At 44.0% G+C, this 24,174-nt stretch overlaps 1 protein-coding gene across 1 annotated transcript in view; it reads right to left on the reverse strand.

Annotated features, from left to right (window-relative positions):
• Positions 1 to 8,674: 8,674 nt before the first annotated feature.
• Positions 8,675 to 24,174, reverse strand: part of sema6bb (sema domain, transmembrane domain (TM), and cytoplasmic domain, (semaphorin) 6Bb) — a 71,756-nt gene continuing 56,256 nt past the window's right edge. Inside the window, exon 16 of the mRNA XM_039001895.1 lies at positions 8,675 to 9,543. Coding sequence (XP_038857823.1) covers positions 8,675 to 9,543 — 869 coding nt within the window. The remainder of the gene's footprint in view (positions 9,544 to 24,174) is intronic.

Here is a 24,174-nt window from a genome sequence, read left to right on the forward strand (position 1 = left end):
TTTTGAACAACTGAAGGGTAGCTTATGTTAAAAACTGTTCTGTTTTTCTGGACTTAACTTTTGGCAGGTTATTGTCTCCCCCCTTGTGTTCAGGCTGGTCATCACACACTGCTTTATGCTAAAATACATTCACATTTATATTGAACGATAGATATTTACATGGTTTATATTGAATAATCAATATTGACATTGTTTATATTGGATAATGGATATTGACATGACTTCTAAAATCTGAAAAAAATTGTTGAGGCAATATAAGTGAGAATTGTACAAATTATATACAGTTGAAGTCAGAAGTTTACATACACTTAGGTTGGAGTCATTAAAACTCGTTTTTCAACCAAACTATAGTTTTTGCAAGTCGGTTAGGACATCTACTTTGTGCATGACACAAAGCTTGGAAACAGCTTGGAGAATTCCAGAAAATGATGTTGTGGCTTTAGAAGCTTCTATAAATAATTGACATAATTTGAGTCAATTGGAGGTGTACCTGTGAATGTATTTCAAGGCCTACCTTCAAACTCAGTGCCTCTTTGCTTGACATCAGGAATGGGCTAAAATTTACCCAACTTATTGTGGGAAGCTTGTGGAGGGCTACCTGAAACGTTTGACCCAAGTTAAACAATTTAAAGGCAATGCTACCAAATACTCATTGAGTGTATGTAAACTTCTGACCCACTGGGAATGTGATGAAAGAAATAAAAGCTGAAATAAATCATTCTCTCTACTATTATTCTGACATTTCATATTCTTAAAATGAAGTTGTGATCCTAACTGACCTAAGACAGGAATGTCAGGAATTGTGAAAAACTGAGTTTAAATGTATTTGGCTAAGGTGTATGTAAACTTCCCACTTCAACTGTACACTCAACATTGAGAGTCATGTACACTGAGTGTACAAAATGTTAATGACGCCTTCCTAATATTGAGTTGCACTGCCGAAAGCGCTCCACAGGGATGCTGGCCCATGTTAATTCCAATGCTTCCCACAGTTGTGTCAAGTTGGCTGGATGGACCATTTTTGATACACACAGGAAACTGTTGAGTGTGAAAAACCCAGTGAAAAACCCAGCAGCGTTGCAGTTCTTGACGCAAACCGGTGCGCCTGGCTAGGGCGTCACGAAATGTCGTCAGCCAGTGATTGTCAAGTAAATACCTGTCCGTCTCACGGTAATTGACCGTTAATTAACAAACATATTTAGCACCTCCTGGCTTCCACACATGACGTTAGCCTACAAGCCACTGATGCAGACCTTTGGAACATTTACATTTTAAAAAGTCTAATAAATCTATGTAATATAGCCTGCACCTTCACAATAAATCCATTATTTATTTTAGACAGGTCTAAGGACACATGATATGAAGAAAATGTTGTCTATTTCTGAAGAACAGAATAGCATACTCTGAGTTGTCCTTATGTCAGGTCCTGATCTGGCTATGCCATATGGCTGTGGGCTACACTAGTTCATTAAGCAGACAAGATTTGTTTAGAATTCCATGGCATTAAAAAAAATATATATATATACTGTATTATTTTATAGTATGAAGAACACAATTGAACAAAGCTGAATAAAATAGAAAGGATATTTTCTCCAAACGATTTGAGGGAGAGCGCACATGCGGCTATTCTGTGTTGAGTGGTTAACAAAGAAATAGGAACTCCTATATGCTAAATTTAGATTTATTAATGTAACTTTAGTTGTTCTACGTTGGGCAAATGTTGGGCTATATGTTTTGATTTTTAATACATTGTAAGGCTGCATGATGCGACTCTAATGATGATTTGAAAAAGGTTGCTTGAAAGACATGAGCTCTGCTTTGTTTTTTTGCGCAGGCTGTACACACTTCATCAGTCTCTCACTCACAATTTGACAAGCACTTGATAATGCCTCGAATTTCCTGGCGGCATCCCCTTTGTGTGGCCATGATGCACCCTAAAAAAATCCATGCCTTTTGCAGCCAGTGGCCGTTGTGCCCATCTCCCTGAGTGCTGCGTACTCCGAAGCACCTCTCACTCACATGGCTCTCCATCAGGTGATCGGGTCTTTCTCACAGGCTACAAGTGAAGACAGACACTTCAGGGATGCAACTCGGCACGTCCTTATCCAATTCTGAGGTGCATATTGAAGATATTGGAAGAACTGTCCACATTTACTTTTCATCAGCCAACAAGATGAGTAGGCCTAACAAAAGCACTAGCCTCTATCAATCTACTATCCCTCATAGTACAAAAGTGGACCTATTCTATTCACCTATTCTATTCTGTGCGAGAAATAAATATTCCAACAAGTAGTCTGGGACAGTTGTGGGATGCAATAGATCCCAAATTAATACAACAACTAGCTTCAAAAAAACGTTTTTACGCATTGAGGCTGAAGCAACAGATCAGAACATTTAGTTTAAAATGTTGATCAACTATTTGGCTATTTCTTCACATTATAAGCGCAGCAATGCGCACACTGCAGTAGGCTATAAGCACAAATGTTCCATTACGGGGAAAACACTATTAACAAAAGTGACCACAAATGAGATTATGCATGTAATGCTTTTATTATAAAGGTGCATTTTTTGGTGAAAATTATCTTCCCCAAACTTGAAACTCACCCGCTGCTTGTATGCCAGTTAGGCTCTACACCCCTTGTAGAGCGAATTGTGCTTAATTTTAATAATTTATTTGGCATGTAGACCAATGTCCACACTTATATTGATTGTGTAATTCTATAGTCCTTTACTGGATGTGTTGTTGTCAAGCTTACTGTACATCTGTCCGGCCCTCTGTGCTTGATTGTCTGTGTTGGTGCCTGAAAGCAAACAGACAGAGCATTAAACAGAATGACCTTTTCCTTCTCTCTCTCAGAGGTGCCTGATAAATATGTCAGATAGATGGGCCTCAAATTACACACTGTGTCTTGTATCATGTTCATGATGTTAACACCATTCAGCCCTGTAATGAATGCAAAAAGACAAGGTGTGGCTGGAATCTGAATACACAGAACAGGGCTGTGAAGCTGTGAGTTAGCCTGCAGTGAGCTCAGCTGTGGGTCAACCTGACAGTGTCCGCTGGGCTGGCATTGGTCCAATCCATTAATGAATCAGATTCATCACATGAATGTGCCCCTGGCTCAGCTGATTGATTTTGAGATTTATGATTACGTGATGGCCAGCAAGGGCTGCGGTGGCGGAGGGAGGGAGGACTGCGGGGCAGGCAGGGCTCCAGCTCCATACTGCAGCACCAGGGGCTGAGGACCCATAAAGCAGCACCAGGGAATGGGCAGCTCTGACAGGCCTCACAGCCCCTTTACCTGTCAACAGATGTGTTACTGTCTCATACACTCCCCTGAGAGAGAGGTGTGCTCATATCATTAATACTGACAAAGCTATTTGAGTTCATTTCTATTATTCATTCTGATGCTTTTCGATGGTAATCCTCAGAATTGTCAACAGTGGTATTACTCATGTTGGCAAAGTGGAGGACCACACTGGACTGCCATGGCATACGAAGAGGCATGGTTCAGGTCTTATTTTATGGCTGTCAAAGGCCGTTGATGGACCAACAGCACCATCTGCTGGACAGTGGGGGTATTTTCAAACTACACCATAGCTACAAAGAGAAGTGTACTAATGTATTTGACACAAGTGATAGCAAAGTATTCATTTTTGTGTTTTATTTAACCTTAATTTAACTAGGCAAGTCAGTTAAGAACACATTCTTATTTACAATGGCGGCCTACCCCGGCCAAACCCTAACCTGGACGACGCTGGGACAATTGTGCGTCGTCTTATGGCCAGTTATGATACAGCCTGGAATCTAACCAGTGTCTGTAGTGACACCTCTAGCACTAATATGCAGTGCCTTAGTCCGCTGCTCCACTTGGGAGTTAAGAGAATGCCAAGAGTGTGCAAAGCTGTAATCAAGGCAAAGGATGGCTACTTTGAAGACTCTGAAATCTGAAGTATATTTAGATTTGTTTAACAGTTTTTGGTTACTACATGATTCCATATGTGTTATTTCATAGTTTTGATGTCTTCAGTATTATTCTACAATGTAGAAAATAGTAAAAATAAAGAAAAAACCCTTGAATGAGTCGGAGTGTCCAAACTTTTGACGGGTACTGTATATATACATATATCCTTGAGGAGGAGAATAAATAGTCAAAATAACTGGAGTAAAAGAAGATACAAGAAGATAGTTAATGTCTGAGTGGTTTATTAGAATAAGAAAGTTGACAGAGAGCAAAGTCTCCATGCTAAGTGACAGGCAGAGCTGAGGACAATGTTGAAATGGTGTTCAACTGCTGAAGGGTGTGTGTGTGTGTGTGTGTGTGTGTGTGTGTGTGTGTGTGTGTGTGTGTGTGTGTGTGTGTGTGTGTGTGTGCAGTTGTTTGAGGGTGCATGCATGTGTTTGTGTGATGGACAGATTTGCAGACACAAGCACACACACTTGCATGTACTGTATAAATTCACACGTTGCTACTTCTGTACACACAGAGGCTGTGTCATGCAGCTACTGCACTTAAATTACATTTAAGCATTGAGATTATGTACACACAGGGACACGTTGTGTCATTTAATGACAGTGTCCCTGGTCACAGGCAGGGACAGACAGCCTCTGGTGAGAGCCACAGGACTGCAGGAGTCTGTCACTGTAGCAGGAGACTCGACTCTGGAGGAGTGGAAAAGTTCTCTTTGTTGTGATTCCAGTCTGTATCCCCTCCTCCTCTCCTCTCCTCCTCTCCTCTCCTCCTCCCAGACACAACTCAGACACAGCACAGGCATCAGAGTGGGAGCAAATACTGAGATGCTGTTCACAGTACAGAATCTTCATCATCATCTTCGTCAACTTCATCATTATCATCAAACTCACACACCAAAGAGGAAATAGAAAATCCAATACAACAAATCCCAAAAACTCAAACCAAATATTACCACAGAAACAAACAAAAAAAACATGACAAGAATGATCAGTGCGGACTAAATAGAATGCTCTCTACAACTTTACAAAAATGCTAACATTTTTTTGTGCTTATCTTTCGATGATAAATATGTCTGCTGCCCGTGTTTATTCCTTAACAGATTCGGTTACATGTCTTCTTATTTGGTTTGGGTCTTTCTAGGGCATCCCATCCTGGCATTGGCAGTTTCTGGCTGGGGGGCATTAGCTAAATCACTGGGTTACTCAGGAAAACAAGCCAACAACAAACAATGGCATGGTTTCAGGGACACACACAGTCCATGATATTTATACACACAGATCAGGTCATGTGGGTTGGGGGTGGGTGGTGGGGGTGGGGGGAGAGAGAGGAACACTCTGTGAGCTACATATCATGTCCAGCAGAAAGTAATGGCTGCCAAAGAAAGCAATTTACTGCATCAGCGGATTGCAAATGTAGATAAAGGGTTAAAACATTTAAAAACTGATTTCAAAAGAACAAAGATTTTTGAGCGCTTCACAGTAAATTACCCAGATTTCTCATTCTGGTGTTGACACATTTAAAACTACCTCTGTTTGATTGTAGCTGCTAATACAACATATAGAGAGGGAAAGGCTGATTGTGTGTATGTGTCTGTTTGTCTGTCTGTGTGCAAACCTGAAGGGTTGTATTATGGGGAACCACAGATTCCTTAACTGTTTAGTCATGGTGGACTAAGATAATCATGTGTGGCTCTTCCAACGAGCAAATCCCTGGGTCTGAGCCACAAGTTTGGCCTCCCTCCTCCCTGGCCTGGGGATAACAGCGGATCGTAATTCAATCGCATCCTGAATTTGATTAGGGAGCAGTGTGTGTGTTTGAGTGTGTGTATGTTTATGTGTGTTTAACTGTGTGATTGTGTGTGTATGGGGGGATAGCTGCAAAGGAGAGTGGGTGCTCGTCACCCTCTTGATGTGTCTGTGCTAATCTTCTCAGGGGCTCATCACGCCATTAGGGGCTGGGATGTACTTTGCCTAATCAAGCATGTTTAGTGAAACAGTGTAAGAGAGGGAGCTGGAGCATGCCTGGCTGGGCAGGCAGAGTAGGCCTCATTCACTCACTGCACTTAGGGGACACCACTAGCTGGGAGAAAGAGAGGAGACAAGAGGGGGCACCAGGGGGCCACTACTGCTTCAAGGCCCCATGTTCTCAACCAATACTCCTCTCAGGGCTATAATGGAGATAGGAGGAGGACGACGACGACAACGTGGAGGAGTGGTTTTGTCTACTACAGTATGGAATGTGCTATTTCAATATACTCCCCAACCCACCCGACTACTTTACTCATTCATGGCAACACTCACTACTAATATACTTCAAGTACACAAAAACCAACACACTCACATGAACGCACACATGCATACACACTCATTCAGTTGTTGCTTTGTCTCCCTGGACTCAGCCATGAGTGGGCATTTTTACCCAGCTAGATCATGTGTTTACACTCCATGAATCTCTTTTAGTATTCTACCTCAGTGGTTTAGCCCTTTACATATTAAGACAAACAAATCCACCGTAAAACCTGGCTCCTCTCCTCAGCCCACCACACAGCTGGCTTTCTATACAAGGCCAGGCCTCCCCTCTATCTGCTCCCCCTGTTTCAGAGCAGCTCTGAATGTAGCCATAGCTTTGTATTGAAGCCCTGCTAAGATTTATGTTTGTGCTCTCTGGCTCTGTTGTGTGTTTCTCTAACACCACTCTCTGCCAGTCCTACCCAGATCAGCCCAGCCTCTGCTCCTCCCATGCCCCTCCAGCTCCATCTCTCTCCAGCTCTCCTTCTCTGCTCCTCCCAGCCCACAGACCCACTAATGAAGCCAGTCTATGCGCTCCCATGCGTGTTGCCGACGAGCGCTCAGGGTGAGGGTGCAGTTAACACTGATTTGTGAATGTTGGGGGATTGCGGCAGAAATCACTCAGATAATGGCTACCGGGCCAGAGAACTAGAGGGAGAACAAGGAGATTATGGACAACTTCCGCTGTAGCCTGAAACAGAGCAGCATCCACACACACAAGTCATGACACGGATGAAAAAACACGAGCCACCGGATCTACAGACAGGGGAGTGAGCAGAGAGGCGGACAAAAGGAGAACATCAAACAGAGAGAGAGAGAGTGGAGGGAGACAATCCACGCCCAAACAGTTCTACTTTGCTTTGTTGAGCCAGTGTCCCTTGTGTATAGATGCTGAAAGGCAGGGATATAGAAGTGATAGCAGTCTGAATGATGCCAGTCTCCTAGCCCCAGCCCTATCGGCCCATCCCTGGCCTACCACCCTGACTGGTCCCAGCCCCAGTCCCAAACGGTGCCAGTGTCTGTGAGGGGGGCCGGAGGGATGGGCAGGGGGGCACTGCTGTCCTCATTGATATTCCGCTGGGCTGGGGCACTGGGTTCGCCCCTGACTCTTAACGGCTATTTGTTGCAGCCATCTCCTCCTGCTCCGGGGCACAAAGAGGCTCAGTGTCAGGGAGAGGAGCCTGAATGGAGCTCCCCAGTGGCAGGGCCCTGGGCCCGCTAACTCCCACAGCCAGGCTCACATTCCCCTAAATGGGCTATGTGCACTTCTCTCCTGTCCGCAGGCCTGCCGGGTAGCCCAGGCCTCAGGTCAGGTCACATAGATCCAGGGAGAGACAGACAGAGAAGGAGGAAGGGAGTGGGAGGGACAAGGTTGTCTTATACCACTGTGCCCTCTGACTGTCTTTCGCGGTTCCCTCAACTTCTCCAAGGAAACACAGAGATGTTAAGGTACCATCCTCTCTTATCTCCTCCCTGCTGGTTTTTGTCCCCTCCACCTTAACATGTTCAAGTCCAGTGCTGTTGTTGCTAGGTCTGGGCTGCAGACTGGGGGAGGAAACCGTTACAAGGTCTGATTCTAAACACATAATAGAGCTTTAGAAACACACTAGAAATGTGTGGTTTTTCCATGATTGTTAACACAATGGGATGGATCGTTGACATCATTATCAAGCATATTCCAATAAAGATCCAGTGTGTTGTATGCCCACATTAAGACAGGAACCCTTTCCCATACTGCATGATCCAGTGCCACCTGGCATTGCTAATATCTATCAAACACAAGCTGACTGATAGAGCTGACTGATAGAGCTCACTGATAGAGCTGACTGATAGAGGTGGCCAGAAAAAAAACAAGGAAAAGCACATGGTTGTCTGCTGGATGCTGGCACAAAAGCAAAGCAGAAATAAAAATGTCACACCCAAAGAATGACTTGCAGAGCACAAGATAGTAGAATGAGACCTTTCACAACTGAAACTGAACTAAATTATCAGTGAAGCGGTTCTCATTTCTTTTTGTTTTTCCTTTTTCACAAAATGTCCTTTCCCTTGCACCCCTTCCTAGTCCTTGAGGTTGGTTTTATGGTGTCCAGTCCATGCTCTGTGGGTTAAACCACGTACGGAGCAGAGGGGTGCACCTCTCAGGGTGATAGCAGAGCTGCAGCCATGAGGAGAATAACCTCATCTCTTTAACTCTCTCTCTCTCTTTCTCTCTCTAAACTGCTGGCTTCTGGAGACCCAGTCTCTTCAGTCAGTTAGTCAGTCAGGCTTCACGCCGGGGGATGTCAGAACATTGAATGACAGTGAGAGAGGACAGACAGGGCAGGATTCGGGAAGGGAGAGTGAGTCTGAGGGGTATTCCAGTTGCTGAGGGGAAATGGGTTTCAGAGAGGGGGGTTCATTGCGCTCTTCTCCTCACTGGCCACTAGGGGTGGGCTCGCCGACGCTCTTTCCCATTAGGTGACTGAAGTCGGCAAGGCCGTGGTGGTTGGCCCGGATCAGGCCCGGGCGCTGGGAGGGGTAGGGCGCTCCGTTATTGCTGTTATAGTTGAGTCCCTCGTGAGTCCAGCGGGGAGGCTCCCCAAAGTCCATCTGGGTGCTAGGGGCTGAGACCACCCTCCTGCGGTCTGGGGAGTCCTGTGGCGTGGCTGGGTAGTTGTATTCACCTGCAGAGTTCCTCAGGGTGGTCCTGGGTTGTCCCCCATGGGGCTCCCGGTTGCTGGCCAGGACCAGGTAACGTGTTCGCTCCGTGTTGGGGGGCCCCACATCCCCTGGGCCCTCGTGCCTGCCACCTCTCTCCTGCAGGAACTTGGAGCTCAGGTAGATGACGGAGTTGGCTGGGCAGGGCATGCCCACTGAAGTGAGGAAGGTCTGACTCTGGTCCCAGTCTACATCTCTCATGCTGGGTGGAGGCCGTTTCTGCTGCAGGGGGGTCTGTTCTGGAGTAGGTAGGCCTGGATCCATCTCTCCTTTAGGCCAGCCGTTGGGCATTACAAACGGGTTGTCTGCCTGAGAATGTGACCGGGGTCTCTCGCTGCCGCTGGTACGTGTCACGCTCATCACTGAGCCGCTCCGGCCCTGACCCAGCATGTTCTGCTCCTTGTCCCCTTTACGGCTCCTGTTGGCTCCTGCCCCTCGTGTGCGGTGGCGATGACTCATGATCCAGCAGACAGCCAAGCCCGACAGCACCGCCCCCGTGGCGAAAGCTGAAACTGCAGACACAACCAGCAGGTTGACTGACACCAGACCATCTGGCTCGTCAATGAAAGACTCCTGCAGGAGACCTACAGACAAAGAGAAAGACAGACAGATGAACAGAAAAGGCTGTCAATGAGTCAGTGGATACGGTGGATATGTGAGAGGGTTCAGACACTCCTGGGGAACAATGATGTTGAAGAGAAAAATACATTATAAAACAACAATACATTTCTGCATTTAGCCTTCATCAGGGTTCTAAAGTCTGTAAACAGAGCACAGTTAACATCATCTCAGCTCTGGCCTTAGTAAAGTGGGAGATTACAGCTTGAGAAAGTGGCCTATTTCCCTGTGCCTCAGTGGGTGGGGAGGAATGCTCTTCTGCGAAGATATGCTATTGGTGTAACGGCTAATTGTGTTCATTACCTAAAGTGGATGGTGATTTTAATGGCTGTAATAACTGTCTTCCTGATTGAGAATATCTCCCAACCCCGAAGCGTTGCAGAACATTTACTTTGCAGCGGAAGATGCCTGTACATTCCGGAATTAAAGGGATAGTCCTGGACTCTGAGAAGTGGATAAAGGGCTTCATTGAACTATCCCTTTAATAGTGAGTAATTTTTTATTTTATTTATTTTTTATTTCACCTTTATTTAACCAGGTAGGCTAGTTGAGAACAAGTTCTCATTTACGACTGCGACCTGGCCAAGATAAAGCATAGCAGTGTGAACAGACAACAACACAAAGTCAATAACACAGTAGGAAAAAAATAAAAATAAAAAATGAGTCTATATACATTGTGTGCAAAAGGCATGAGGAGGTAGGCAATAAATAGGCCATAGGAGCGAATAATTACAATTTAGCAGATTAACACTGGAGTGATAAATCATCAGATGATCATGTGCAAGTAGAGATACTGGTGTGCAAAAGAGCAGAAAAGTAAATAAATAAAAACAGGAAGGGGATGAGGTAGGTAAATTGGGTGGGCTGTTTACAGATGGACTATGTACAGCTGCAGCGATCGGTTAGAGTGAGAATTGCTTTAAGTTGCATACTGTATTAACACATGAACTTCACAAAGTTATTTTCTTCTAACGGCATGAGAAATGGTTTTTAAAAATACAATCACATCTGAAAGAGGACTACGACAATATGCTTATTTTCCCTGCAAAGAACTTGAGAGAAGCTCCTCTGGAGAACAGAATATATGAATTACTAAAGCAGTGGAAAAACAGCAGAGCACAAAGCTGCTGCCATGGATCAATTAAGAAAATGTCAGGAGAAAACTTGTTCTTTGCAGTGCAAGCACCAGGGACAATACCAATAGAAAACAAAGAGCTTACTCCCAGCCAGAGGAGGAAATGAGGGAAAAACTATGAAAGAGTGAGCGAGAGAAAGACAGAGAGGGAGAGCAAGAGAGACAGAGTGAGAGTGAGTGAGTGAGTGAGTGAGTGAGTGAGTGAGTGAGTGAGTGAGTGAGTGAGTGAGTGAGTGAGAGTGGAAGAGTGAGAAAGACAGAGGGAGAGAGAGAGAGACAGAGAGGAAGAACAAGAGCGAGAGAGAGGGAGAGGGATAGAGAGAGAGGAGAGAGGGATGAAGAAAGAGAAAAGAGGCCTTCAGCAAACTACTGCAATAGAGGCCCCAGACAAACAGTAAATGTTTCTTAAATTACTAGAACAGCAAAGGGATGGTGATGGGTGTGTCAGGGAGATAAGATAAGGCCCCACAGGAAATAGATGGATGTCATTAATGGATGTTGGGAGCCACTTATTCACCCCGCAAAGAAAGCAGAGAAAGAACATGCCAGAATGCAGGGAGCAGAGGTCTGCTTTAAACAAACATACCTTTATCATCTGATACATTTATTGTAATGGAGACAAATGGCAATAATTAGGAGCAGGTAGGAGAAACTAGCTAGTAGCTAATTAGTGGGTTTTGGGGCTTGGCGAGACACAGTATTGTTCTCCATGCGTTGACAGGCAGAGAATGGGGACGGCCTACATTAAAAACCATAACAATAGAAGGTGCGAATTGAAAGGCCACAGTGAAAAGGATTTAGTGCTAATCAAGTTGCCATCTTGGTCAATCTAGGTCCTTTTATACTCTTATTAGTGTTTGATCACTTATTTAATAGACCTCGGAAATACATGGCGGATCGCTGGGTACCATAGTTACAGTGAGTGAAATATGTGTTGTGTGTCTATTGCATCTTCAACTATAGAGTGGATATCCACAAAGTACCTGTATGGGTTTTTGGTTTCATATTAACGTGACTGATTTTCCCTTTTCTTTCTTTCCCTTTTACTTCCCTCTATCTGTCACATAGAGAGCTCATCATTCTGCTGGCTAAGCATAGTCCTTCCCATTGTGCTTGTGTTTTCTGCTAAACACTCATTTATCTCTCTCTCTCTCTAAACATATCCCTGATCCATCATCACCAGGCCAGCCTAAAAATATCCCTGATTCATACACTATTTATTTTCTCTTTTCGGACCAATATTCAACTTGGATTCACTGCCAGTATCTATTACATTACTCTGGAAAGTACTGTGCTCCTAAATGATGATGTTCAGTGGCAGCCAGGCAGCAGAGAGCGACAGTGGAAAAAATGACAGGATATGGCACTGCTGTCATATTTATTTACTGCGGCCTGTTTTATTCCTAAACCAATGAGGTAATGAATTGGTTCATGGGTTTGGTAATTCCTAAAAACCACAAGCCTTGATGGCTCTCTAACAACTTTGGACCATAATTTCATCCACATCTGGAAATGTTCATACTTCACTTACACTGAGGAGTTCCCATTCCCTTTTCCCTTTCACATTTCTCCCTGAAAATGCACGTCCGGGGTTCACTATGGAACATCAGATTCAATTCTGTACGGTGCAATAATACGCTGTCGTTTCAGTGTGGGGAGAGGTTGTGATGAGCGTCTGTGTTCCCACACCTCAACTAGAGAATACGGCGAGGAGGGTTGCCCTTTCCTGGTAATGATACTGAACCACCATTGAAATGCATCCGCCCTATCTGGAGCAGCATCATTCTCCTCCCATTCAGACCCAATGTGTCTCCTTTTTTCCCCTCACAGTGAGACGATGCACATCGCACTCTGAAAGGCCTAGGCCATTAGTGATTGTCGCCTTTGGAGCCACTCTGCTTTGTGTCAATGGCTGGGGGAGACAAAGCAGCTGGAGCAGGGAGGGGTGAAGAGGGAGGAGAGGGGAGGGGGACAGGTCTCTCTCTCTGTCCCACCGGGCTGACAGCAACCCTCTCCTCGCCGACTCACTTATTAAACCTTAATGGAAGCCGCCCTGACTGTCAGCCTGACGAACACTGAGCACGTCTTGGGCTTGCAGCTCCAATTACAGGAGAACAACACTGAGGCAGGAGCAGCCTAGTTAGTGGAGGAGATGGGAATGGGCCAGGCGGAGGGATATGGCGCTATGAAGGCAGACTAACTAACTGTCATGTGTTTGTGTTTCTTTCAGGGGGTAGTCACCAAGCTACGGAGCTCACACTCTTTCACAGTCTTTCATTTCTATGTTGCGGTTAATCTTCCCCATCTCTCTTTCCATTTGTCTGCAGCCACCGTCTTCTGTTCCCTCGCTTCCCTGATCTTCTCCTCCTCTCTCCTCCATTCCAGTGGCATGTCCTTTAATCTTCTTCTCTCTCTCTCGTTCCATCTCCAGGGATATCCCTCTGATTCCTTCCCTCCATTCCTCCACCCTCCATCTCAACCTCAGCCCTCCTGCCCTCTCTCCCTCTCCTTCTCCCCCATGGACCCTGGCTCGGAGTAGCCCAGCCTAATGAAAAGCCACAGTGGCCCTGGCTCTTGGTTAAGATTCCCTTCATTAAAACACTGGCAGCGTATGGATTTGCTCTGCCCATGCTTGCAAATTGGCTGGCCTTTTAGTGGTGGGGTTATTGATTTTCAAACCCAACATGGTGTCAGTGAGGCCGGGTATGTTGTGACTGGAAACATGCAGTTATTAACTGTGATGCTGCCTGCTGCAGTGTAGGGGGATAGAAACTACTGTACCAGCAAGTGGGTTGGCTCACACATGAAACACATCCTGCTTTCAAACTACAGCACAAAAGCAGCAACACACTCCCGATGGACATGCATATGACACAAACTGACCGAATACAAACAGTGTAGCTATTCCCTCCGCAAGGCAATCAAACAAGCTAAGCGTCAGTATAGAGACAAAGTAGAGTTGCAATTCAACGGCTCAGACACAAGAGGTATGTGGCAGGGTCTACAGTCAATCACGGACTACAAAAAGAAAACCATCCCCGTCACGGACTAGGATGTCTTGCTCCCAGACAGACTAAATAACTTCTTTGCTCGCTTTGAGGACAATACAGTGCCACTGACACAGCCCGCTACCAAAACCTGCGGACTCTCCTTCACTGCAGCCGACATGAGTAAAACATTTAAACGTGTTAACCCTCACAAGGCTGCAGGCCCAGACGGCATCCCCAGCCGCGTCCTCAGAGCATGTGCAGACCAGCTGGCTGGTGTGTTTACGGACATATTCAATCAATCCTTATCCCAGTCTGCTGTTCCCACATGCTTCAAGAGGGCCACCATTGTTCCTGTTCCCAAGAAAGCTAACGTAACTGAGCTAAACGACTACCGCCCCGTAGCACTCACTTCCGTCATCATGAAGTGCTTTGAGAGACTAGTCAAGGACCATATCACCTCCACCCTACCTGACACCCTAGACCCACTCCAATTTGCTTACCGCCCCAATAGGTCCACAGACGACGCAATCGCAACCACACTGCACACTGCCCTAACCCATCTGGACAAGAGGAATGCCTATGTGAGAATGCTGTTCATCGACTACAGCTCAGCATTTAACACCATAGTACCCTCCAAACTCGTCATCAAGCTCAAGACCCTGGGTCTCGACACCGCCCTGTGCAACTGGGTACTGGACTTCCTGACGGGCCGCCCCCCAGGTGGTGAGGGTAGGTAACAACATCTCCACCCTGCTGATCCTCAACACTGGGGCCCCACAAGGGTGCGTTCTGAGCCCTCTCCTGTACTCCCTGTTCACCCACGACTGCGTGGCCATGCACGCCTCCAACTCAATCATCAAGTTTGTGGACGACACAACAGTGGTAGGCTTGATTACCAACAACGACGAGACGGCCTACAGGGAGGAGGTGAGGGCCCTCGGAGTGTGGTGTCAGGAAAATAACCTCACACTCAACGTCAACAAAACAAAGGAGATGATTGTGGAAAGTTTTAAGTTCCTCGGCGTACACATCACGGACAAACTGAATTGGTCCACCCACACAGACAGCGTTGTGAAGAAGGCGCAGCAGCGCCTCTTCAACCTCAGTAGGCTGAAGAAATTCGGCTTGTCACCAAAAGCACTCACAAACTTCTACAGATGCACAATCGAGAGCATCCTGTCGGGCTGTATCACCGCCTGGTACGGCAACTGCTCCGCCCACAACCGTAAGGCTCTCCAGAGGGTAGTGAGGTCTGCACAACGCATCACTGGGGGCAAACTACCTGCCCTCCAGGACACCTACACCACCCGATGTCACAGGAAGGCCATAAAGATCATCAAGGACAACAACCACCCGAGCCACTGCCTATTCACTCCGCTATCATCCAGAAGGCGAGGTCAGTACAGGTGCATCAAAGCAGGGACCGAGAGACTGAAAAACAGCTTCTATCTCAAGGCCATCAGACTGTTAAACAGCCACCACTAACATTGAGTGGCTGCTGCCAACATACTGACTCAACTCCAGCCCACTTTAATACTGGAAATTGATGGAAATTTATCAAAAATGTATCACTAGCCACTTTAAACAATGCCACTTAATATAATGTATATGCATATACTGTACTCTATATCATCTACTGCATCTTGCCATCTTTATGTAATACATGTATCACTAGCCACTTTAAACTATGCCACTTTTATGTTTATATACCCTACATTACTCATCTCATATGTATATACTGTACTCGATACCATCTACTGCATCTTGCCTATGCCGTTCTGTACCATCACTCATTCATATATCTTTATGTACATATTCTTTATCCCTTTACACTTGTGTGTATAAGGTAGTAGTTGTGGAATTGATAGGTTAGATTACTCGTTGGTTATTACTGCATTGTCGGAACTAGAAGCACAAGCATTTCGCTACACTGGCATTAACATCTGCTAACCATGTGTATGTGACAAATAAAATTTGATTTGAACATATCGGAGGTTGAGTGGGACTGACATTATCGGTGTTATAGAATGATCTGAGGGACTTTGATCTAGGAACCTACTGTTTCTCTGCATGGCAACGTATTTTATATGTACCCTGTGCATGCACGTGTCAGTGCATGTGTGTACTGTATATATGGACATGATTGTGTGTGTGTGTGTGTGTGTAATAGATGAGAATAAGGGACTGCACTCATGGTTCAGTGATTTAGCTCATTATCCTCTCTTTCTTTATCTTGCTACCATTCTTTCTCTCTCTGTTAAAAGACAGACTGCAGGCTCTATCTTGCTACTTTCTCTCGTTGTCTCTATTTTTCTTTCTCTGTCTTTCTCTCGCTCCCTCTTACTCTGTTGGAAGTCTGCAGGCTCTTTCTGGGCCACTCTCTCTCCCTCTTAACCTCTTCCTCTCTCGCTCTCCTGCTGTAATCTGGGTCCCCCTCCTCCACTGCTCTTCGGTCAGACAAATTGGAGTTTCAGAGTCTAAGCCTTGCTACACCATAAACACTGTGTTTACTCATAGGGCTGGTGGTCATGGCATTTATAGTTCCTCTGACTACATTACCAAGGTAGAGTAGTGACTGAGTGAGATTTCTGGAGGTTGTGTAGAACCTTATAAGGTCTGGTCTGAGGTGCCTTTACTGATCAATATGGTAAAACATTTATGAACCCCAGCATGTGTTTTCAATTAAAATTCCATAGCATTTCCACAAAAATCTGCTATTGGAATCAGGCTTTCACATTTCTATTAGACATATTAAAGTTTTACTTAAGGTAGCTAATTCTGTTCTAATTGCATCCACTCAGTAGTCCACTGTGCAGCTACAATGCCCGCTCTGCTGCTTGGGGTAAATGATAGAGTACAGTTGATTTAAATAAGGGTGTGTTAAATTCATATCCATTGCAGGAAGTTAGCGCCCTCCCATGCTGTGGACAATTTGTTGAGCGGGAAACCGTCAGTCAGTTAAGTGGTTCGTTTGTGATATACAAAGCATGATTTTTTTTATTTTAATACATTCTAACCTTGCTTTTCATATCATGCCAGCCTTTTGCAACAACTTAACAAGGTGGATGCTGTTAGCACTTTCAGCTGCATTCAATCCAAATAAAACAGCTGGGCTGTGGATTGTTTTTCAGAAAAGTGTGTCTCGGAGGGATACCGTTTCCAATAACACCCTGTAGCCTACAGTTATGGTTTTGGCTGGCGTTGGGTAGTAATTTATATCCTCAATTTAGGTGTAAAGGAAAAGAACACCGTGTAAACTATTAATAAATATTCAGGAGATACGTCACAGGCAATAAATTATAAACTTGGGCCGTGTTATTAGTCTAACGATCCACCGGGAGTTTCAATCTCTCATTCCCCAATCACGTACATCGCAATTTCAACTTAATCTTTCTCACATGCTAAAGACATACATCTAGTGTGCCATGGCTGTATGCACCATGATATATGACCGCAGGGGAAAACGCACTACTATTTGTTGAGGTTAACACCTCAGTGTTGAAGTGTTGGATTTGTTCCCATCAACATTGCTGAAGGTTTATTAGGTGGATGATTAAACCATCCAGCCTTGGTTGAGACTCCAGCCCATCTGGTTGACTGATTTAATCTTTTCCTCTGCCCTGCTCCTCTGATTTAAGACACACGTTTTATAAAATGTCTCCTGCACCATACCTCCTACGCTGATCCTCAAAATGGGGGTCCCCCAGGGGTGTGTGCTCAGCCCCTTCCTGTACTTCCTGTTCATCCATGACTGAGTGGCCACGCACGACTCCAAATCAATCATCAAGTTGTAGAGGCGCAACAGCACCTCTACAACTTCAGGTGGCTAAAGAAATTTGTCATGGCCCCTAAGACCCTCTATTACCAGGCCATCAACCTGTTTAACAGCCATCACTAGCGGTCTACCAGGTGATGCACACTCACTCACACAAAACACACAAGCTAGCACACACACCTCATACTCACAAACAATGTTTCCTCTAATATTTTTCAGGCACTGAGCAAATTTCAAGTCTGCTGAGCACAAATTTGAACATTGTGAAAATGCTGTGCAACTTCCAGCGTGCGTTTACTGTGAACACTGAGGTTGTGTTTAAGTTACAGTTTTAACAGTGGCCATGTAGGCCACCGTGGCTATTTGATCAACATGTAAGCCTACCAGAGTTGCCTACCATCAAAAACAATGGAGCTAATGTATCCCATTACATTTTAACACGGAAATAGCTGTTCTTTCATTCAATCTACAGTAGCAGCCAATGTGTGGTGTTCAATGTAGGCCTACATTCCATAAGGGGCGGCAGGTAGCCTAGTGGTTGGAGCGTTGGGCCAGACACCGAAAGGTTGCTAGCTCGAATCCCCGAGCTGACAAGGTAAAAATCTGTCATTCTACCCCTGAACAATGCAGTTAGCCCACTGTTCCTAGGCCGTCATTGTAAATAAGGATTTGTTCTTAACTGACTTGCCTAGTTAAATAAAAACTAAAAACATGCAAGGCTTGACATTAACCTGTTTATCCACTTGTCCTTCAGACAAGGAGGTGACTGAAAATGTTGTGTTGTCTGATGCAAGAAACCCCTTTACAAAATAAAATAAATTATTATTCCTATACCATTATTACAGAAAATCTGACAAATTATGCTACCCTCTGCCTTTTGGCTAATTAGTTTCTTCAAAATACAACACTGCCCCTTATTTTTTTTTTTACCTGACTGGCTTTTCAAAGATGTCTAGAAATGTACCCATTTTGTGCTCTTGTAGGAAGCAATCACTCCCCTATTGCTGACTACAAATTATCTATAACTGTGCTAATAATTGAATTTGCTAGTTAGTGAGTTAACAAAATATGCACACGTGGCTACATGCAGCTCTCGCTTTGATCTCAAAACGAGCGCATCTACTCCTAAAATGTCACAGATCCATACAGTATGTGGCAATGGTCTATTTGCATGTAGGCCTACTGCAGCTCTGATTGTTTATGCCACACTGGTCTGTGTAGAGTACCGGCTGAGTGGTGCATGTCAATGCAATACAATCCTACTCCGATGCGTTCTACCTACAACAAAATCTCTTGCATAGTTAGTTTTGCATACTAAGTCTTGCATAGTTCATTTTGTTTCGGTATGTTGCATTGGAAGTGGCTAGTATTGCGTTGATTCGATTACAATTCCCACAGTAAAGGGAAACGTTAATAGTGTTAACAGGGAAAACTCTAGAAAATTGAGTGAAGTTCAATCTTGTGCTTCTCTGTAGGTTGATACTGTATTTCTTCTGCGGGGCAGTCGCACATACACTTACACACACACACTCCCAGCCAACGCTGCTATCCCATGTTATAGAGACATTGAACCACTGGTCAATTCCTGTTTCACACTGTGTATTTAAATACTGTATCCCCGACATAGCTTATTCTAATATTTATTCTACTGTACAATGTATTTTAGTTACACTGTTTATACACATCGGATATTTATTTATATACTGGATTCTTGACATAGCTCACTCTATATTCTATGTACTGCTGTACATTCTTGACATTCGACTGCATGCTTAGGAGGAAGCAACATAAGCATTTCGCTACACCGCTATAACACCTGCTAAACACGACCAATAAACTTTGATTTGATTTGTTACCTGCGAACAGAGTGCTGGATTAGGGACAGTGCTAATCCCATGGGTCTCAAAAGGATGTCACTCTGTGGGGGGTAAGAATGAGGCATTGGCCTCCCGGGTGGCGCAGTGGTCTAGGGCACTGCATCGCAGTGCTAACTGCGCCACCAGAGTCTCTGGGTTCGCGCCCAGGCTCTGTCGCAGCCGGCCGCGACCGGGAGGTCCGTGGGGCGACGCACAATTGGCATAGCGTCGTCCGGGTTAGGGAGGGTTTGGCCGGTAGGGATATCCTTGTCTCATCGCGCTCCAGCGACTCCTGTGGCGGGCCGGGCGCAGTGCGCGCTAACCAAGGGGGCCAGGTACACGGTGTTTCCTCCGACACATTGGTGCGGCTGGCTTCCGGGTTGGAGGCGCGCTGTGTTAAGAAGCAGTGCGGCTTGGTTGGGTTGTGCTTCGGAGGACGTCAACCTTCGTCTCTCCCGAGCCCGTACGGGAGTTGTAGCGATGAGACAAGATAGTAATTACTAGCGATTGGATACCACGAAAATTGGGGAGAAAATGGGATAAAATTTTAAAATAAAAAAAAGAATTAAAAAAAAGAAAAAGAATGAGGCATTATGGGGGCTCTGGGACCCAACTAACTGCTGTTAAGAACACTATTTCTCAGCCATGCAGCATAAAGATGTCGGATCTTAACTTGATCACTCTTTTGCAGGGACTCATGAGTCCCTGAAAAAGAGCAGTTCTCTTTCTCTCCATGTGGGGGCAGTCGAGTCATTGGGATCAGGGCTTGCGATCAAAATCATTTTCTCTCAATGTGTAATTACATGAGTCTGACATGCACAAATTTGGTATATTTGGAAAGAAGCCATCTGGGAGATTATGAGGAAATGATCAGAAGATAGATAATAGTTACATAGTTCAGAATACACAAGATCAAGCACACACAAAATCACCGTTTAACATTTTTCATTGACAAGCTATAAGTGAATTATTGATGGCTAGAGCTGGAAACATATCAGATGGCTTCCACAACATGTGAACAATATCAGAAAAAAATGGGATTGATAGATCTAACAACTAGAAATGGGCATATGTGTTAATAAGTGGTGTCAGGTGTGGTCACGGGACGTTTCCAAGTGTCCTTAAACCTCTCCAAAGTGGCATATGTCTGTAAATTAGATAATTCCAGCGCTATTACATATTTGCAATCCCTAAATGCCATTTGTTCAGTATAAAAACACAATTTCTACCATATCAACCTCACTCAAACATTGTGGTGTTATGGGGTATCCAGGATACATTCAAGTGTCCTCTCAACCTCTCCAAAGTGTCCGAATGTGGTAATTGCACTGTTTTTACACACTGGATGTGCCTAAAAGGGACACTTTACTATAAAAACTAAATTTCTACAACACCAACCTCTCTCAAACATTGTGGTGGTGTTGGGGGACATACAGGGGATATGGATACCTACAGCACGTAAGCAGGCAACATCATATTTTTGATGCACAAAGATAGTCACTCGGTGGACATTCAATGTTGCAATTAAGTCATACATCCCTACCAACCTAAAGATGAATTTGATACCCCCCATGTAGCTAGAGCTCAAACACAGAACGTATCAAAGCTTACCTTGAATGTTTGCTGATCAATAACAGTAGGTCACAGGCAGACAAATAAGATATCCTCATGATCTGTGGCGTCTTGGCTTTCGCTGTGTATCAACGGATTCTGTGTTTATTTCGTTTATGCTTCACAACACTGACCGGAATGTAGATAGCAGCCATCTTGAAATGAGGTCATCGGCTCGGCCTGCCATTATAAATGTGTTTGCCCATATATGGTAGTAAGTCATTCCAAAGATTTGAAGGTACCGATCAATAACCAATATACTCAGCTTTCCACAGACACCCTGCTTTTGCAGATAGGGGCTACCGTTCTCATACCAGACTGAATAAAAAAAATAAAAAATAAAATAGGGTCCCCAAATATGGGGACTTTACATTTAAGAACATAACATTAATAGGAAAATAATAAAATAATAACAAATAGGCTACACCAACATTAGTTTCCATTCATACAGTAGATTTGACATGGTAAACGATGAAATACTTTATTTCTATTGTAAATCGCCCTTAGTCTGTTTGAAAAAGTTGTTCCAATACCAACTAGAGGGCGAATGTACAGTACCAGTCATAAGTTTGGACACATCTACTCATTCATGGGTTTTTCTTTATTGTTTACTATTTTCTACATTGTAGAATAATAGTGAATACATCAAAAATATGAAGTAACCAAAAAAGTGTGAAATGTCTTTCCTTCTTAATGCGTTTGAGCCAATCAGTTGTGTTGTGACAAGGTAGGTGTGGTATACAGAAGATAGCCCTATTTGGTAAAGACAAAGTCCATATGGCAAGAACAGCTCAAATAAGCAAAGAGAAACGACAGTCCATCATTACATTAAGACATCAAGGTCAGTCAATCTGGAACATTTCAAGAACTTTGAAAGTTTCTTCAAGTACAGTTGCGAAAACCACCAAGCACTATGCAGTGGTGTAAAGTACTTAAGTAAAAATCCTTTAAAGTACTACTTATGTCGTTTTTTGGGGATATCTGTACTTTACTTTACTATTTCTATTTTTGAAAACTTTTACTCCACTACATTCCTAAAGAAAATAATGTACTTTTTACTCTTTACATTTTCCCTGACACCCAAAGGTACTTGTTACATTTTGAATGCTTAGCAGGACAGGAAAATTGTCTAACTCACGCACTTATCAAAATAACCTCCCTGGTTATCCCTACTGCCTCTGATCTGGCAGACTCACTCAACACAAATGCTTGGTTTGTAAATTACATCTGACTGTTGAAGTGTGCCCCTGGCTTTCCGTAAATGTTTTTTTTTAAAGTGCCGTCTGGGTTGCTTAATATAAGGAATTTGAAATGATTTATACTTTTACTTTTGATACTTAATTATATTTAAAGCCAAATACTTTTAGACTTTACTCAAGTAGTATTTTACTGGGTGACTTTCACTTTTACTTGAGTCATTTTTTTTTTAAGGTATCTTTACTTTTACTCAAGTATGACAATTGGGTACTTTTCCACCACTGGCGCAATGATGAAACTGGCTCTCATGAGGACTGCCACAGGAAAGGAAGACCCAGAGTTACTTCTGCTGCAGAGCATTAGAATTACCAGCATCAGAAATTGCAGCCCAAATAAATGCTTCACAGAGTTCAAGTAACAGACACATCTCAACATCAACTGTTCAGAGGAGATTGCGTGAATCAGGCCTTCAGGGTCGAATTGCTGCAAAGAAACCACTACTAAATGACACCAATAATAAGAAGAGACTTGCTTGGGCCAAGAAACATGAGCAATGGACATTAGACCGGTGGAAATATGCCCTTAGGTCTGATGAGTGCAAATTTTAGATTTTTGGTTACAACCACGGTGTCTTTGTGAGACGCAGAGTAGGTGAACGGATGATCTCCGCATGTGTGGTTCCCACCGTGAAGCATGGAGGAGGTGTGGTGGTGCTTTGCTTGCGACACTGTCAGTGATTTATTTAGAATTCAAGGCACACTCAAGGCAGCATGGCTACCACAGCATTCTGCAACAATACGCTATCCCATCTGGTTTGTGCTTTGTGGGCCTATCATTTGTTTTTTCAACAGGACAATGACCCAACACACCTCCAGGCTGTGTAAGGGCTATTTGACCAAGAAGGAGAGTGATGGAGTGCTGCATCAGATGACCTGGCCGCCACAATCACCCAACCTCAACCCAATTGAGATGGTTTGGGATGAGTTGGACCGCAGAGTGAAGGAAAAGCACCCAACAAGTCCTCAGCATATGTGGGAACTCCTTCAAGACTGTTGGGAAAGCATTCCAGGTGAAGCTGGTTGAGAGAATGCCAAGAGTGTGCAAAGCTGTCATCAAGGCAAAGGGTGGCTAGAATAATCTAAAATATAAAATATATTTTGATTTGTTTAACACTTTTTTAGTTACTAAATTATTCCATATGTGTTATTTCATAGTTTTGAGGTCTTCACTATTATTCTACAATGTAGAAAATAGTAAAAATAAAGAAAAATCCTTGAATGAGTAGGTGTGTCCAAACTTTCGACTGGTACTGTATCTTGAAAGACTTTGTTTGCAAGCAGGACTAATGTAACACTGACATCATCTTTTAGGGAGCGGTAATGGTGACCAATAATGGTTGCAATTGAGATCAGCTGTGCGGGTGAATTTAGCGTGTATTGATGGTTTAACGAGACATCAGCTTGTGATAATCTTAGTGCGATCGATGGTTGCAATAGGCCCCTTGTTATTTGGTTTATTTTCCATTAGGCTACATTCTGTAGGCTAACCGTTAGCCTACCCATTGTTACACAATGAAAGGTGTGAAAACTAATAATAGGCTGCTATGTTTCCCTGGCTGAGTTGATGAGCTGATTTGGGCCATCAGTTGATTGACAGATGTAGGCCTACTGTAGAACGATACATTTTCCTCCAGTGTGGATGCTCATCCACGTGTTATAGTTAGGCAGCAGGCTATGTATAATGTATCAATATAGTTCTGGTCTTTGGTGTAGATTGAAAGCCTGTATTGTGTGGCTTTAATATTTCATTTTATAAAGCTGTCAAGTTGTTTATGCATTTGAGTCTATCCAAAGACAATTTTGGTGAGCTGAGACACTTTATTTAAATCTTTTTAAGAAGTAAAATGAATAGTCTGATAATTTACACATCAAAGAAACCACAATTAACTTTTGGACCTAATGTAGGCTCAGGCTGGTCACTACAGTATAATCACCCAGCATTGGGTGTGAACTCATGAGGCTTGGACCCTGGAG

Source organism: Salvelinus namaycush, chromosome 10, assembly GCF_016432855.1.
Source record: "Salvelinus namaycush isolate Seneca chromosome 10, SaNama_1.0, whole genome shotgun sequence".
In the NCBI taxonomy this organism is placed as follows: domain Eukaryota; kingdom Metazoa; phylum Chordata; class Actinopteri; order Salmoniformes; family Salmonidae; genus Salvelinus; species Salvelinus namaycush.